Source organism: Astatotilapia calliptera, chromosome 23 (genome assembly GCF_964374335.1).
Source record: "Astatotilapia calliptera chromosome 23, fAstCal68.1, whole genome shotgun sequence".
NCBI classification, from domain to species: domain Eukaryota; kingdom Metazoa; phylum Chordata; class Actinopteri; order Cichliformes; family Cichlidae; genus Astatotilapia; species Astatotilapia calliptera.
The window spans coordinates 22,672,584-22,686,856 of record NC_137443.1 but is presented as its reverse complement, the minus strand read 5'-3'; the positions used below and the strand labels follow the sequence as shown (position 1 = coordinate 22,686,856).

Here is a 14,273-nt window from a genome sequence, read left to right as displayed (position 1 = left end):
TTAAAATGAATGATTCCATAACTGAAATTGATGCACAATAAAGAGTTTATTTGCAATATCACCCTGTTTTGAGCCCCCTCTTCTAACATATATCTCACGCTCACACACATGAACACAGCTCTTTAGGGCAAGTCAGTCATTTGTCAGTCAAACCCAGTCACCCTCTGGTGGCATGCAGACTTGCCGTCGTCACAGTGGTATGAAAGCTGTGAAGGTGAATGTCACATCCTCCTGTGAGACATTGGATGAGTTGCTGACATCACCGCATGTATGTATATAGATGTTTGTGCATGTGCAGGCCTGCCTCTGTACGTTCAAAGCTTTGTTGCCAGTCATGATCTTATTGGATCATTTAATATAGTCAAGTAAAAAATGTGCATAGCGATTCAGGAGCTTATAGAACCACCTTTAGCAAAATTATTGCACTTTGAAGTGATTGTTTTATGTGCATGACTTTCACATGGAGGAATTTTGGCTCACTCTTATTTACATTGGCGTCAGTTCAATGATATTTGCAGGCAATCGTTCATGCACAGGTTTCATAAGATCCTGCCACATTATTTTAATCACACTGAGGTCTGTGCTTTGACTGGACAATTTTGATACCTTCATTCTGCCATTCTGTGGTAGGTGTGCTGCTGCGCTTGAGATCATTGTCCTGTTACATGACCCAGCCAAGCTTTCGCCATTGGGACAAATGGCCTCACATTTGACTCTAGACCAGCGGTCCCCAACCCCCGGGCCTCGGAGCAGTACTGGTCCGTGAGTCGTTTGGTACCGGGCCGCGAGAGTTGCGGCTCAGGTGTGAAATGTATGCTTTTCAGGGTTTTTATTGGTTTTGAGCGTTATTTTGTTATCGTTTTTATCATTAACTTGGTTTTCCTGGGTCTTTTCATGTGTGTTATGAATAAATCTTCTTTTTTACGGTACCGGTACTAGTTTTATTTTGTTGTATTTATCCGCAACACCATAAAGGCCGGTCCGTGAAAATATTGTCGGGCATGAACCGGTCCGTGGCGCGAAAAAGGTTGGGGACCGCTGCTCTAGAACACTTTGCTATACAGTGGAGTTCATGGTCTAATGCAAGTTACACAGGTCCTGTGACTGTAAAACAATCATCTCCCCTCCACCACCATTCTTGAGAGTTGATGATGAGGTCTTTTGTGCACATGTGCTGGGTTTGTCTGCACTTTTGTCTAATCTGTCCAAAGGACATTGTTCTAGAAGTCATTGGGTTTGTAAAGATTCACCTGTGATAACCTAAAACAAACTGTCATTTTTAAAATAAGGTGTTTTTCCTGGAAACCATACTAAACACACTTGTTCAGCCTTTTTCAAATTTTACCCTCATGAACTTTCACATTCAGCATGCTAACTGAAACCTGTAGAGTCTGAGGTGTAGCTCTTGAGTTTCTTTGCAGTTTTTCTGAGCATTGTCTGACCTTGATGGAACATCCACTCCTGGAACGACTGCGGCATTGTGTTTACACACCTGAATGCTCCCATCCAGCAAACTGCCAAAACTCCTCACTTCACACTGATGATCAATTAATCAAGTCCATTTTGTTTAAAAACAGAAGCTCTTAATTCCTGTGGAATCAGGAGCGATGTAATTACACCACTGTGTGCATAGAGTAATGTAAAAACTTCACTGTATGTCTTTGAACTTATTCTACAGCTAAAATAAAGTCAATTATATTTAATACATTAAATTACCAATAAAATGTACACCTTAGAATTCTAAAACTATTGTATTACACAGAAAATAGAAACATTTGAAATGTGAGTTACAATGCTTCCTGTTGCAAAACAGAGTGAAAATGTTTTCACAGTTGACAAAGCTAACTGTTAGGCAGACACACTCCCAATTTCAAAAAGACCTTCATTGAAGAGGTAACATTATCTGTGTCCACGAAAGCTATAATTTCACGCCTCTTCTCTAAGTGGGTGAGAGACACGCCATATGGGTCCATTTAATCTTGCACGTAAACTTTAAATGTGCTTCTATATTTAAATCTGTCTATTTTGAAAAAATGGCTCCTATATTTTAGAAGGTCACGGTCTGCCCTTTAGGCGTGTTCAGCTTATCTTAAGGTTGCAACCCTTGAACACCACGGCACAGCTGGGAATCTGTGTCATTTTGTATAGTCAGTAATTTACATAGAAAACTGTAACATCTGTATAAAAATTACATTCAATATGAACAAATTGACCAATATTCTATCACTATGCCAACAAATCAAGTTTGAACTCTACTTAAATGAATCATGACTACAGAGAACATGCTGGATAACTAAATTATTTTTGTTTTGTAAGAAAAAAACAATACATGTTGGAACAGAAGTATTGTACATATGACATGTTGACAGTATACAGTATCAAATGATATGCTAACTATGTTTTAATTGAGATATAGGTATGTTGGCAAATGGGACACTTCAATCAACCTGTCTGCTAATCCTGAATGTACTAACAATGTGTGTAATCTCCATCCCAGCTGGATGGATACGGCAATAACAGTTTGTGTAGCACGTTGTCTATTTATAATAAGCTATTGGACGCAGGTGTTTAAATGGCTTTTTAATTGTTTCCAAGGCTGTGATGTAGCAATGAGACACTCAAGTGAACACTTAAGAGAATACAGCTCAGAGCCAGGTGCTACGTGTGGATGTATGCGTGTCCACGTGCAACACAACATGAGTAATGCCTCTGGCACTTTCGTGAAAAAGGACAGCACCTGTTACTTGAGGGAATACAAAGCATGCACAGGCACAGGTTTGAGTCAGAGTGTGTGAGTAAGAGAGACTGAAAGACTCTGACAAAGTCAAAAGCTTTTTTTTTCTTGCTTCAATATGTTCAAATATTTCTTTGAGCTGATTTGTCTTCATCTACATATTAAAAATAGTAGTAGTGATGGCATGGCATTGTCCTTTTGCAGCAGAAGGAATGGCATGTTATACTTGTTAACTGGTGTAAGAAGCAAGCTGTAAGCTATTTGTGTTAGCCAAGGCTTGGTGACTCAACCAATCTAATTTGAGGCCCACTGCAGCTATTTATCGACACTATAAGAAAGCAATTTGTTCTATGCAGCTGGAGAGCTGCTTGTTTGTGTCATTCATAATAATGGTCACTGGATTAAATACCACACTGGAGCTCTGCTCCCTAACATTGACAGTTCTACGATAGGCACCAGGCTGGCACATGATATATCTTTTGACTGTTGGCATAGTTGGACATTAAATGTATTACTATGTCCGTATTTCATAAGCAAAGTCAAATCTAGGACATGTCATTTTTAGTCCTTTGGCCAGTGCTGAGACTTAAGTAGCTTCTGATAAGTTTGGCTATTCATATTTCTAAATCTTGCAAACATAAAAAAATCCATATATTCTTGTATTAATGCCCTTCTCTCAGGCAGTAATGATGTTATATGAATGTTATAGTAACTATAACGGTCTTATAATATCACATAATTGCTGGACTTTTCTGATGATAGAAGCTCTGACATCCCGAAATTGATAGCTGACTGCCTAAAACATGTGACACGTTTTCAGCCAATGCATGAAATCCTATTATTCTGTCAGACGTTGCTTGCATCTTGGAGAAATGAGTGAGGAGTGCTCTGGATCCTGTGTCTTCCCATACTGGCCAGGAGATGGCAGGTCAGATTGTCTGAAAACTTTCATTCTTGCAAGACAGTAGTGAAAACAGTAAATTTTCTATATGACAGATTCCCAAAAACATCTCAGGTTTAGCAGAACTTGCATATTCTGAAACAGAAACAATGATCATTGCCTGGCTGAAGGGAACTCTGGCAGGCTGGTTATTTGCAGCATGCTCATCCCTTGGTATTCCAGATGAAGGTCAAGCTCTTTTAACACTAGTCTACCCCTCTTCCTTTACGCTACATCTGGAGCAGATATGCATACCACTTAATGTTTGTCTCCCAATGTTTGCACATACCAGCGTGAGTCTGGGACGAGTGTAAAAACGTAGTGAAAGTCTCAAATTCTTTGGTTCTGTTCTCTTCAATGTGACATCTAAACAAGTTAAAAACAAAAAATACCAAACATAAAAATACCCCAAACCATCTTTAAAAAGATCAAATTCACTACAGAAACAATCACCCTGTGAGTCAGAGACTGGTTTCACTTTTGTAATTTTATCCCACTGGCTCATTTAACATCTGTTAGTTGGCGAGACCAAATTAGGTATTTGTGGGTCTGTTAGATTTTTGATCCACTGGAAGCTGATACTACACTGTTACCCAGATGCTGCTGCTCTGTGCGTTTTTAGTTTGTCCTATCTGAGCCATAACATGGCAAATGGCAGTGTTTGTTCCGATGATTTACAATCACTATGGGGTTAAATTGCAGCTGGAAAAGTGCCATCGTGGCTTAGTCAAGTCTAAAAGAGCATGTTTTATCAACCAGAACAAAGGCATTTTCTATTCTGTTAAAGGTCAGAAGGAGGAAAAGACCCGAGAGCTCAGCTGGTGGAAAATATGCACAACCGATCTCTGAAAAGTCTTATGGTTCTAATATAATTAATAGAGTTTATGGGATTCTTTTAAACAATAGAACCTCCCACTTATTAAGGATTTAAAGTTTAGGATGTGGGGGAGTGAGTGAGATGCACAGTAAAGGGATCCCCCTAATGGCATTACCAGGCAGACAGATGGTGCAGGAGTTGTAGTTTTTTTTTTCCAGGCACATGGGTGGAGGTAGAGGTGGTGACATTGGTGGAGTTCCTCCCCCGCTGCCGGGAACGCTCAGTGATCATCCCAGAGTGCCAACTCACCCCTTGCGGGTGTTTCAGTGGTACAGCCCCACCTCGCTCCAGAAGAGCACATGTCGGGTGACATGAATCAGAGAGGACAGGGGGAGTGAGAGAAGAAGCTCAGAGGCAGAAGGTTTAGTCACTGAGAGACTCCGAAAGGACTTCCGAATTGTAGATTGAAACGGAATCACTGTTTTGAAAAGGAAATATTTAATCTTTCCTGATTTTTTTACTTAATCATCACAGAAAAAAAAAATTGGAAGTTTGATCTACAGGTAAGGATGTTTACATGAGTTTGATTTAAAATATAAATATGGGTTTTAGAACTTGAAGAAACTTAATATAAGAAACATGAATATTTAAAGTGTATATATTGCTGGCAAGAACAAAAAGATTCATTATTTTGGCTTAAATCTTTATGCGTAAGGCTTTGGAGTAATTCCGCAAGTCCAAACAAAATGTAACTGTAAACCTGGAATTATGCTTTCATAATGTGCCAACACTAAAAGCAACCACAGGGACAAACTGTGATTATGGCTTCGTCCCCTGTCCTCTCATTCTTGTTGCTACTGTGGCCGTGAGCTGTTGTTGACATGGGTTTGGAAATAGCTGAGGTCTGAGTGATTCACCATCTGTCCCCAGGGGTCGCTCAATTTGGAACACCCTACATATGAGCCATGCTTCTGTATATGTTGTGTATCACTCTGCATATGCACACTAGATACTGAAAGCCACTGCTGTCGCATGACTTTCCTTCTTGTAAATATGTTGGTAGTACCACAGAATGATTTGTTGCTGGTGTAAAACTACATTTTTAAATAGCTTATCTTAACTTTTTAAAATACAGTTTAAAATACAATTAGACTGTGTATTTATTATATGGATAAAATATTGGAGCATATGGCATAAGACCTATCTTTGGTGTTCATGTAGGAGGTGAACGGGAAGAAAACCTCCAAGTGATATCTCTGTAGTAGCCAGGGGGTGCTTGAAAAGATTAGTTCGGTTAATGTGAAAGTAAACTTGTGTTTGCAAATGGTATGGCTAAACAGTCGAAATTGTCAGCCGAATATAACAATAGCTAGCTAAAAATCTCAATTTAATAATTCAATCGTCTTAGCGGAGTGTTACGCTCAGTAAGTATCGATGTACCTATGGATGCAACTTCCCTGTTGGCAACACATTTTTGGAAGACTACAAGCACAACAACCAGCTGATCTGAGCAGAGTCAGGCCGAGCATAGACAAGTAATACACAATAAAGCAGGTTTATTTTTAAACTGTATTGTTGTATTATATTGCTTGGTGTGTGTTATGGAAATCTGTATCTGTTTTGTATATCTGATAGGAAAAAATATCACCTGATTTTTAAATCACAAAATATAGGTATTGGTAAAGCTCTAGCTATCAGTTAATTAAAGTTTGTTTATTACGAAGAAATTATGATGCATTTTAGCTAACAGTGTAAAGTTTGAGCTGAGTAGTTGAAACTGTTTTAACACCCAACCAGACCAACCATAGCCAGACCAAAGGAATTTAGTTTACTTGTTTGGTTCAGATGAAATATTACCTTGTCTGATTTGCTATAAATGATAAACACCACAAAATAAATGATAATAATATGTCCACCCATACATGGTTTGCACATTCTTGTAAAGCGTTAGGTGGCTACTTTTATTCATAGCATTGCACAATATGTACGCAATTACTCTGGTTTTGTTTTGCAAGCATGATTCAGCAGCAAGAAATCAACCTAAAGACGACAGCTCCTCTCATAGTCCAACTCTGGGGTTTCAAACTGGCATGACTCCTTTTCCCTTTGGCTGACACAGACCAGTTGTTTCGGTGTGTTGTGCAGAACCCACCCATGTTAACGTCAGACCATGTGGGCCTGCACTGACGCAACGTGACAGGGGCTTTAAGATCTGAAAATTGGCTATTAATAGAGCTGCAGGGGTTGTGTTGCTGGTGGCTGGGCAGCATGCTGCAGCTGAGAATCAAACGAGTTGAGTGCAGAGGGGGGTCACTATGTTTGTGGTGTCAGGGATCCAGTCCCATACAAAAAAATGACTTGATGATTGGGGCCCATTAACCTTAACGTAAACAGTTTTTTCCTAAACACAAAATTATTTAAATGAAAGTATTTTTTTAATTGTGTTAATTCCATTTCATGAACTTTAGAGTTGAGAGCTGTTTCATAATTTTAGTATGTTGTTTACTATATTGTGTACTCTTTCTCTCTTTCAGATGTTGTTCATACCCAGGGCCCACTTGATGGAAGTCTTTATGCCCAAATCCGGAAAAAAGACTCCCTGGAGGGAGTTGTCACAGTCAATGGCCTCCCAGTCCGTGAAAACCCCTTGACTAACGAGAACCCATTGCAGCACACCAACCATCCCCTGCAAACTACTGACCACACCCTTCCTGTGGCAGGCCACACTTCCCTCCCTGCTGTCGACCATACCCTGTCTGTGAGCAGTGACTCAGGCAATTCTACCGCATCGATCAAGACTGATCGCACAGATGAGCAAAGCCAGTCTGTGCAGAGTGCTGTGAGCCACAACAATCCAACAGCAACTCACCCACCACTCAGTCCGCAAGAAAAAAGAGAGCTCGACCAACTTCTGAGTGGCCTTGAGGCACCAACTAAGCGGCAAGCCTACCTGCCTACATCTACCTGTCCAGGAGGAGGAGTACGACACTTAGTTCCTGCACAGGTGCATGTCAACGGGAGCCACACCAGGTTAGTGGGCGCTCCTTCAACAGAGGAGCGTGAGACAGATATTCTCGACGACGAGCTGCCTAATAGTCAAGAGGGCAACAGTGTGGACAGTTTGGGCACCATCTCATCCCTTGAGGGCCAAGCAACACCAGCTGACTTGTACTACCAATCACAGACTCCTGTCAGTGGCCAGAACGACGAGCCATACCTTGATAGAAGCGAGATGCCGGTGCATGGAGTACGAACTCCTACAGCGATGCAAGAGAGATCCGTGGACTCACCATCGCCACAGGGGGGTTACAACAATTATCAAAATGGAGGAGGGATGTATCGTTCACAGTCCTTTGGGAACCCACCTGCCAGCAGCCCTGAGACCACCCCAAAACTTATGCCCAGGGCCCCTGAGAGGAGCACCAGTAGCCGGGATGCTGTACAACGAGGTCTCAGTGCCTGGCATCAGCATAGCCTACCAGACGATCCATTTGGTCCTCCTCTTCAGTCAACTCATAGCTTGCCCCACTTTCCCACCTCAGCTTCACAGCGTGACATTGAGCAGTCAATCGAGGCACTAAATATGCTGATGCTTGACCTAGACCCAATCAACTCTCACATGTCTAAGTCCCACAGTGCGCCCCCTGGTGAGAACAGCCTCAATTCATCCCAGGTGCCATTCTCCCAGACCCTGGCCAGGCCATCATACCAAGCAGACTCTGCTATCCATGGCTACAACAGCTCTGGATCAATTGGCGACGGCATTCATCAGCCCCATCGCTCATCTGGGAGAGTCAGCCAGAGCCCAGTTATGGAGTCTCCAGTGCATTCTCCCCAGAGGCCCAATGCTGGCTACCAACACCAAAATATCACCCCAACACACACTCCTGAGCCCTACCTCCATACTCGCCATGCACCCCTTCATTACACCACTGATTCTAATTTCAATCAGCAGACCCCAGTGAAGCCCATGAACTCCCACCCAAGCAGTGGCACATCACACTCCCCAGAACTGCAGGGCTCGTCTCCGTATCCAGGCTATAGTGCCTCATCTTCACCCCTTCCCACTGTAACTCCACAGCCCAAGGACACATCTTCTTCATCGTTGCCCAGAGAACAAGATGCAGAGGAGGAGACGCTAAACTTGGAAGGCCTGGTAGCACACCGTATTGCAGGTAAGGCTTCAAGATATTGTCTGGAGTTAGTGTATGAATAAGGAAGGGACAGAGTGAGTGGTACTGGACTTGTAACTGTTGCAGGATATTATGCTGTTCTTTGTTTTTTTGTGCATGAATTAATTCATTTACAGTTGATTATCTATTACGTCTATTATGGATTAGCTTCAAAGTTTCCAAGTTTTTTAAGGTTTAAAAAAGAATATGTGAAATCGTTTTTTGCTATTCTTGTTTTCAAGGAAAAGATTGCACAAACACACATATGTCAGTATTTGTGGGTTGTTGGACTGATGGTGGCATGTTGTAGCCCCTAAAGGGGACTCAAAGAGCAGGTTAATACAGTCATTAGCGATGCTCTGTTTTGGAGGTTCAGGGAACATTATGGATGATTTGCCTGAAACTAATGAGCAAATAAATAAGCATAAAGATGTAAAGCAGATTTGTAGCATATGATATAGCCTAAAACACTTTTGATATTCTGAAAATGATATTCAACAAAACTTATATATCCAAAATGGCTAACACAATTTACGCATTATCTTGAAGTCTCTGTAATCTTAAGAACCAAGTAGAATGCCAGCGGTGCAGTTTCTATAACCGATCCATTACAGGGTGTTGTATTAGAGGAATAAGCCTTACTCATAAAGTTAGCTTCTCTGACTCAGAGAGCTGTGCAGAGCTGCTGAGAGTGGAAATGAGGTGAGAGTAAGAATAGCCAGGCATTCAGAGATCCCAGCTTCCATGCAATGTCGGCATGCACGATTTTCTTTGAAATGATTTGGAAGCTCTAAAGTGCCTCCCAGTGGAACAAAAATGTAAGTTCCTTTTTTAGCTAGGGGCTTGCGTGTCATCTCATTTGGAGAATACTTTTATTTATCCATTTCTGCTCTGACTTTTCTTTTCCTTTTCCATTCAACCCATCTCTTCACTGTATGGAAACCCTACCCTCCACTGCTTCTTCCTCTGCACTCACTCTCCTCCTCCTCCTCTACCTTCACCTGCTGCCTCCCTTCCACCACTTGACATCCCTCCCCGGAAACAGAGTACAACGCTCGTATTCGGGGCATCAGTGAAAGCATGACACCACAACAATCTGACCGCCATCGCTCCTATTCCTTCTCTGGTTTGTCCACTTTACCCCACCTTTAAATTCTGTCTTTGTTTCATTTTATTTGTCTTGCATTTCTAGAAACTTTCTCTGCTTCCTCATCATTTTCCCAATTATTTGTCCTTTCCCACTGCTTTCTTATTACTTGCAGCCACGTTTTTAAACATTGAGAATCTTTCTCACTGGCTCTGCCTCTCTTAAAGAGGGAATGATGCTGCCCTTTTATATTGATAGGATGCTTTCTCTTTAGCTGATACATCTTTGAACAAATATCCCGGGACTACACAAGCAACATAAAAAGATGTTAAAAAAGGGCATAATGATTTGATGATTCCTCATACTCAAATATTTTGGGGGATACAGGAGTTCGTTCCAGAGGGATGACCCCAGAAGTGACACAGGAGACGGGCAGGCGTCGGACCACGAGTGAGGGACAGTACCAGAGCGGCCATGATAGTACGTCAGCAGTGGATTCACCAGATTTTTCCAACAATCTTGCTCTCAACCCAGGAGGAAGACCCAGAGAGGTACAGCACTTGATTTTATGGTTAAGCCACGAGCACATGATTTTGTCACTAATTTTGTCCCCACTGAAAATCATGATAAATCCTAGAGGCTGACTGTTGTAGGATTTTCAAGACCAATACCAGCATCAGCTGATTAAAAAATCTGAAACTCTAATATGTAAATGCATATTCTTTTAGACAAGGAAAATAAACCCTTTACTTGATATTTGTTATGTGTAGTTATTCATTTACCCTCTGCCTGACTCTGCACTGGTCAGCAGGCTGTGCACTGCCCAAAGGGAAGTTGCAGAGTGCCCTCTGGTGGACAACCTATCCAATGTCAACACATGTTACATAGTTGACAGATGTCTCTGCTCTCTCTCCTATTTGCTTTTTAAATTCTATTGTGCCATTAGAAATGTTGCTTCTGATAGTTCCGCAAGTAGCTATTATTAGCCGATAAGTTCATATTTGCACTGAAGTAGTTTCATTTTATGCACGAAGGGGCTATAGCGACATATAGCGACATGTTTTTAATTGGGGTGGTGCAGGAGGAAGCAAACAGTCATACTTCATGCCCAGCTTTGGGCCTATCCTGGTATTATGGAAAAGAGTCCTAAACAATTTCCCCTTCAGCATGAGGTGAGCTACAGTAAAACATCGAGCTCTCGACTGTTTATTGTTCATAAAAGTTCTGACTTCAGACCTACCCCAACCAAGCAACAAACTAGCAGTGACTGCTGATTTGGATTTTAACTTTCTGTTCTGTTTCTCTTATCTGCGGAAAAATGTGCTTGAACTTCAAACTCTGCTTGCTCTGAGTGAGACAGAGAAACTTACGCATGCTTTTATATCAAGCAGAGCTGACTGATGTGATGACGCAAAACTTTTGTAAAGTACCCACAGCTGACTGCGAACGCTGCAGAGGAGGAATAACACAGTACACTGATGTTCCTGCACTTTCCATATTTTAATTTCTTTTACTTGTTTTTAAATATCTTCGTGGTCTTGCTCTGTTTTATGTGTTCCATATGCTCACGGTGTAGGAACTTGTACAACCCCTCAGGCATGTCTGCTAGTCAATCTAAAGTTCTGGGCAAAAACCATTAAAGAGAGGCAGGTTTTAGCTTTCATGTCTTTTTGGTTGATCCATTCTAGTTTGATTTTTCTCTTTTTTTTAAATTATTTTTAGCTTATTAATTACTCTGTCATGATATTGTGTCTTGACTCTAATCAAGTCAAGCTGCGTTGATTTTTCTGTAGACTAATTATACTTTTCTTTTATACTTCCTGACATAACTCCATATCTGTGTGCCTTGATCATCTCTTTCAGGGTCCAATGCACAGCTACCGAGAGACGTTTCAGGACAATGAAACAGACAGGTTTGCCAACAGTTCCACCTTTGGAGGTGGTGGAGGTGAGAATTTATTCCATATTCCATATTCTCCATCCCCTAGTCATAGCCACAACACACATAGGCTCACTCTGTCTAAGACATTAGATAGAAATTGTTGGTCTGAATCTAAATTACATTTATTTCTTTATTAAAAAATGCACAAGAAAGGCTGCTGGAAAACACTGAATTGTGAACAGAGGCTGAAGTTTAAATTAAGTAATTTTGTTTTCATTATATATAAATGAAACAAATACACAGCAAAGAACAAACTCCAAATAAAATAGAAGAAAAAAAGATAAACAACCAAACTACAGTAAATAAAGGCTTTAAATGATTTTGCAATGGAAACAGCTCAGTAGCAAATAAAACTGAGTCTCTTCTCACAGTCATGAGCCCTCCAACTACTCAGACGCCCTCCTGTCTTCTGTAAGGCTGCACACTTCATCTTAGCCTGCGGACACAATGGTTTTCCCCCTTCATCCCAGGCTTCGTAGTCCATCTCCTGCCCATCCACCCAGATCCAGTCCTTAGATAAGAAGCGCAAACCAATCCAGACATGTTTAGTGGTGTGATATTTATTCAGCTCTTTCTGGATCAGCAGCATCTCAGTTTCTGATGCCACACTGGCCAGGTCATCATGGTGCTCCCTGCAGTACTCCAGAGCTTCCTCCCAAGTCTTTTCCTCTTCCACCACTACTGTGCTGTAGCAGAAGACAGGGTTGATATGGTCTGCATGTGCATCACGCCATTTTTTGTTATCAAAAAGTCCATAGTCTTCATTGGGTCGGTTTTCAGGTTGATCCTGTTTCCAGCAAAGCTCAGTCACCTGTCCACCTCCTGACCACAGCCACTTGTTTTTGTCTGAGAGATTCCTCAGCAGTCCTAACCAGATGTAGTCATTGAGATTGTGAGAGAGCTCCTGAAGCTTGAGGTTATCCCGTTCATTACTGACCGGGGCCAAGTCTGTGTATTTCTGCTGACAGTAACTTAAAGCTTTATCCCAAGGCATTTTCTCCTCAATGTAAACATACAGTGGGGCAAAAAAGTATTTAGTCAGCCACCGATTGTGCAAGTTCCCCTGCTTAAAATGATGACAGAGGTCAGTAATTTGCACCAGAGGTACACTTCAACTGTGAGAGACGGAATGTGAAAAAAAAATCCATGAATTCACATGGTAGGATTTGTAAAGAATTTATTTGTAAATCAGGGTGGAAAATAAGTATTTGGTCATCTCAAACAAGGAAAATCTCTGGCTCTCACAGACCTGTAACGTCTTCTGTAAGAAGCTTTTCTGTCCCCCACTCGTTACCTGTATGAATGGCACCTGTTTGAACTCATCATCTGTATAAAAGACACCTGTCCACAGCCTCAAACAGTCAGACTCCAAACTCCGCCATGGCCAAGACCAAAGAGCTTTCGAAGGACACCAGGAAAAGTATTGTAGACCTGCACCAGACTGGGAAGAGTGAATCTACAATAGGCAAGCAGCTTGGTGTGAAAAAATCAACTGTGGGAGCAATCATCAGAAAATGGAAGACATACAAGACCACTGATAATCTCCCTCGATCTGGGGCTCCACGCAAGATCTCATCCCGTGGGGTCAAAATGATCATGAGAACGGTGAGCAAAGATCCCAGAACCACACGGGGGGACCTGGTGAATGACCTGCAGAGAGCTGGGACCAAAGTAACAAAGGTCACCATCAGTAACACACTACAACGGCAGGGAATCAAATCCCGCAGTGCCAGACGTGTTCCGCTGCTGAAGCCAGTGCATGTCCAGGCCCGTCTGAAGTTTGCCAGAGAGCACATGGATGATACAGCAGAGGATTGGGAGAATGTCATGTGGTCAGATGAAACCAAAGTAGAACTTTTTGGTATAAACTCAACTCGTCGTGTTTGGAGGAAGAAGAATACTGAGTTGCATCCCAAGAACACCATACCTACTGTGAAGCATGGGGGTGGAAACATCATGCTATGGGGCTGTTTTTCTGCCAAGGGGACAGGACGACTGATCCGTGTTAAGGACAGAATGAATGGGGCCATGTATCGTGAGATTTTGAGCCAAAACCTCCTTCCATCAGTGAGAACTTTGAAGATGAAACGAGGCTGGGTCTTCCAACATGACAATGATCCAAAACACACCGCCCGGGCAACAAAGGAGTGGCTCCGTAAGAAGCATTTGAAAGTCCTGGAGTGGCCTAGCCAGTCTCCAGACCTCAACCTCATAGAAAATCTGTGGCGGGAGTTGAAAGTCCGTGTTGCTCGGCGACAGCCCCAAAACATCACTGCTCTCGAGAAGATCTGCATGGAGGAATGGGCCAAAATACCAGCTACTGTGTGTGCAAACCTGGTAAAGACCTATAGTAAACGTTTGACCTCTGTTATTGCCAACAAAGGTTATGTTACAAAGTATTGGGTTGTATTTTTGTTATTGACCAAATACTTATTTTCCACCCTGATTTACGAATAAATTCTTTACAAATCCTACCATGTGGATTCATGGATTTTTTTTTTTCACATTCTGTCTCTCACAGTTGAAGTGTACCTCTGGTGCAAATTACTGACCTCTGTCATCATTTTAGGTGGGGAACTTG

General features: G+C 41.9%; 1 protein-coding gene across 6 annotated transcripts in view; it reads left to right on the top strand.

Annotated features, from left to right (window-relative positions):
• The window catches only part of tns1a (tensin 1a), a 118,525-nt gene that overhangs the window by 94,543 nt on the left and 9,709 nt on the right, over positions 1-14,273 (top strand). For 5 of the 6 annotated variants that reach the window (XM_026159526.2, XM_026159523.2, XM_026159525.2 and 2 more), the window contains 4 exons: positions 7,026-8,666; positions 9,709-9,789; positions 10,138-10,301; positions 11,614-11,698. In XM_026159526.2, coding sequence (XP_026015311.2) covers positions 7,026-8,666; positions 9,709-9,789; positions 10,138-10,301; positions 11,614-11,698 — 1,971 coding nt within the window. The remainder of the gene's footprint in view (positions 1-7,025; positions 8,667-9,708; positions 9,790-10,137; positions 10,302-11,613; positions 11,699-14,273) is intronic. The other variant, XM_026159527.2, reaches the window with a different exon arrangement.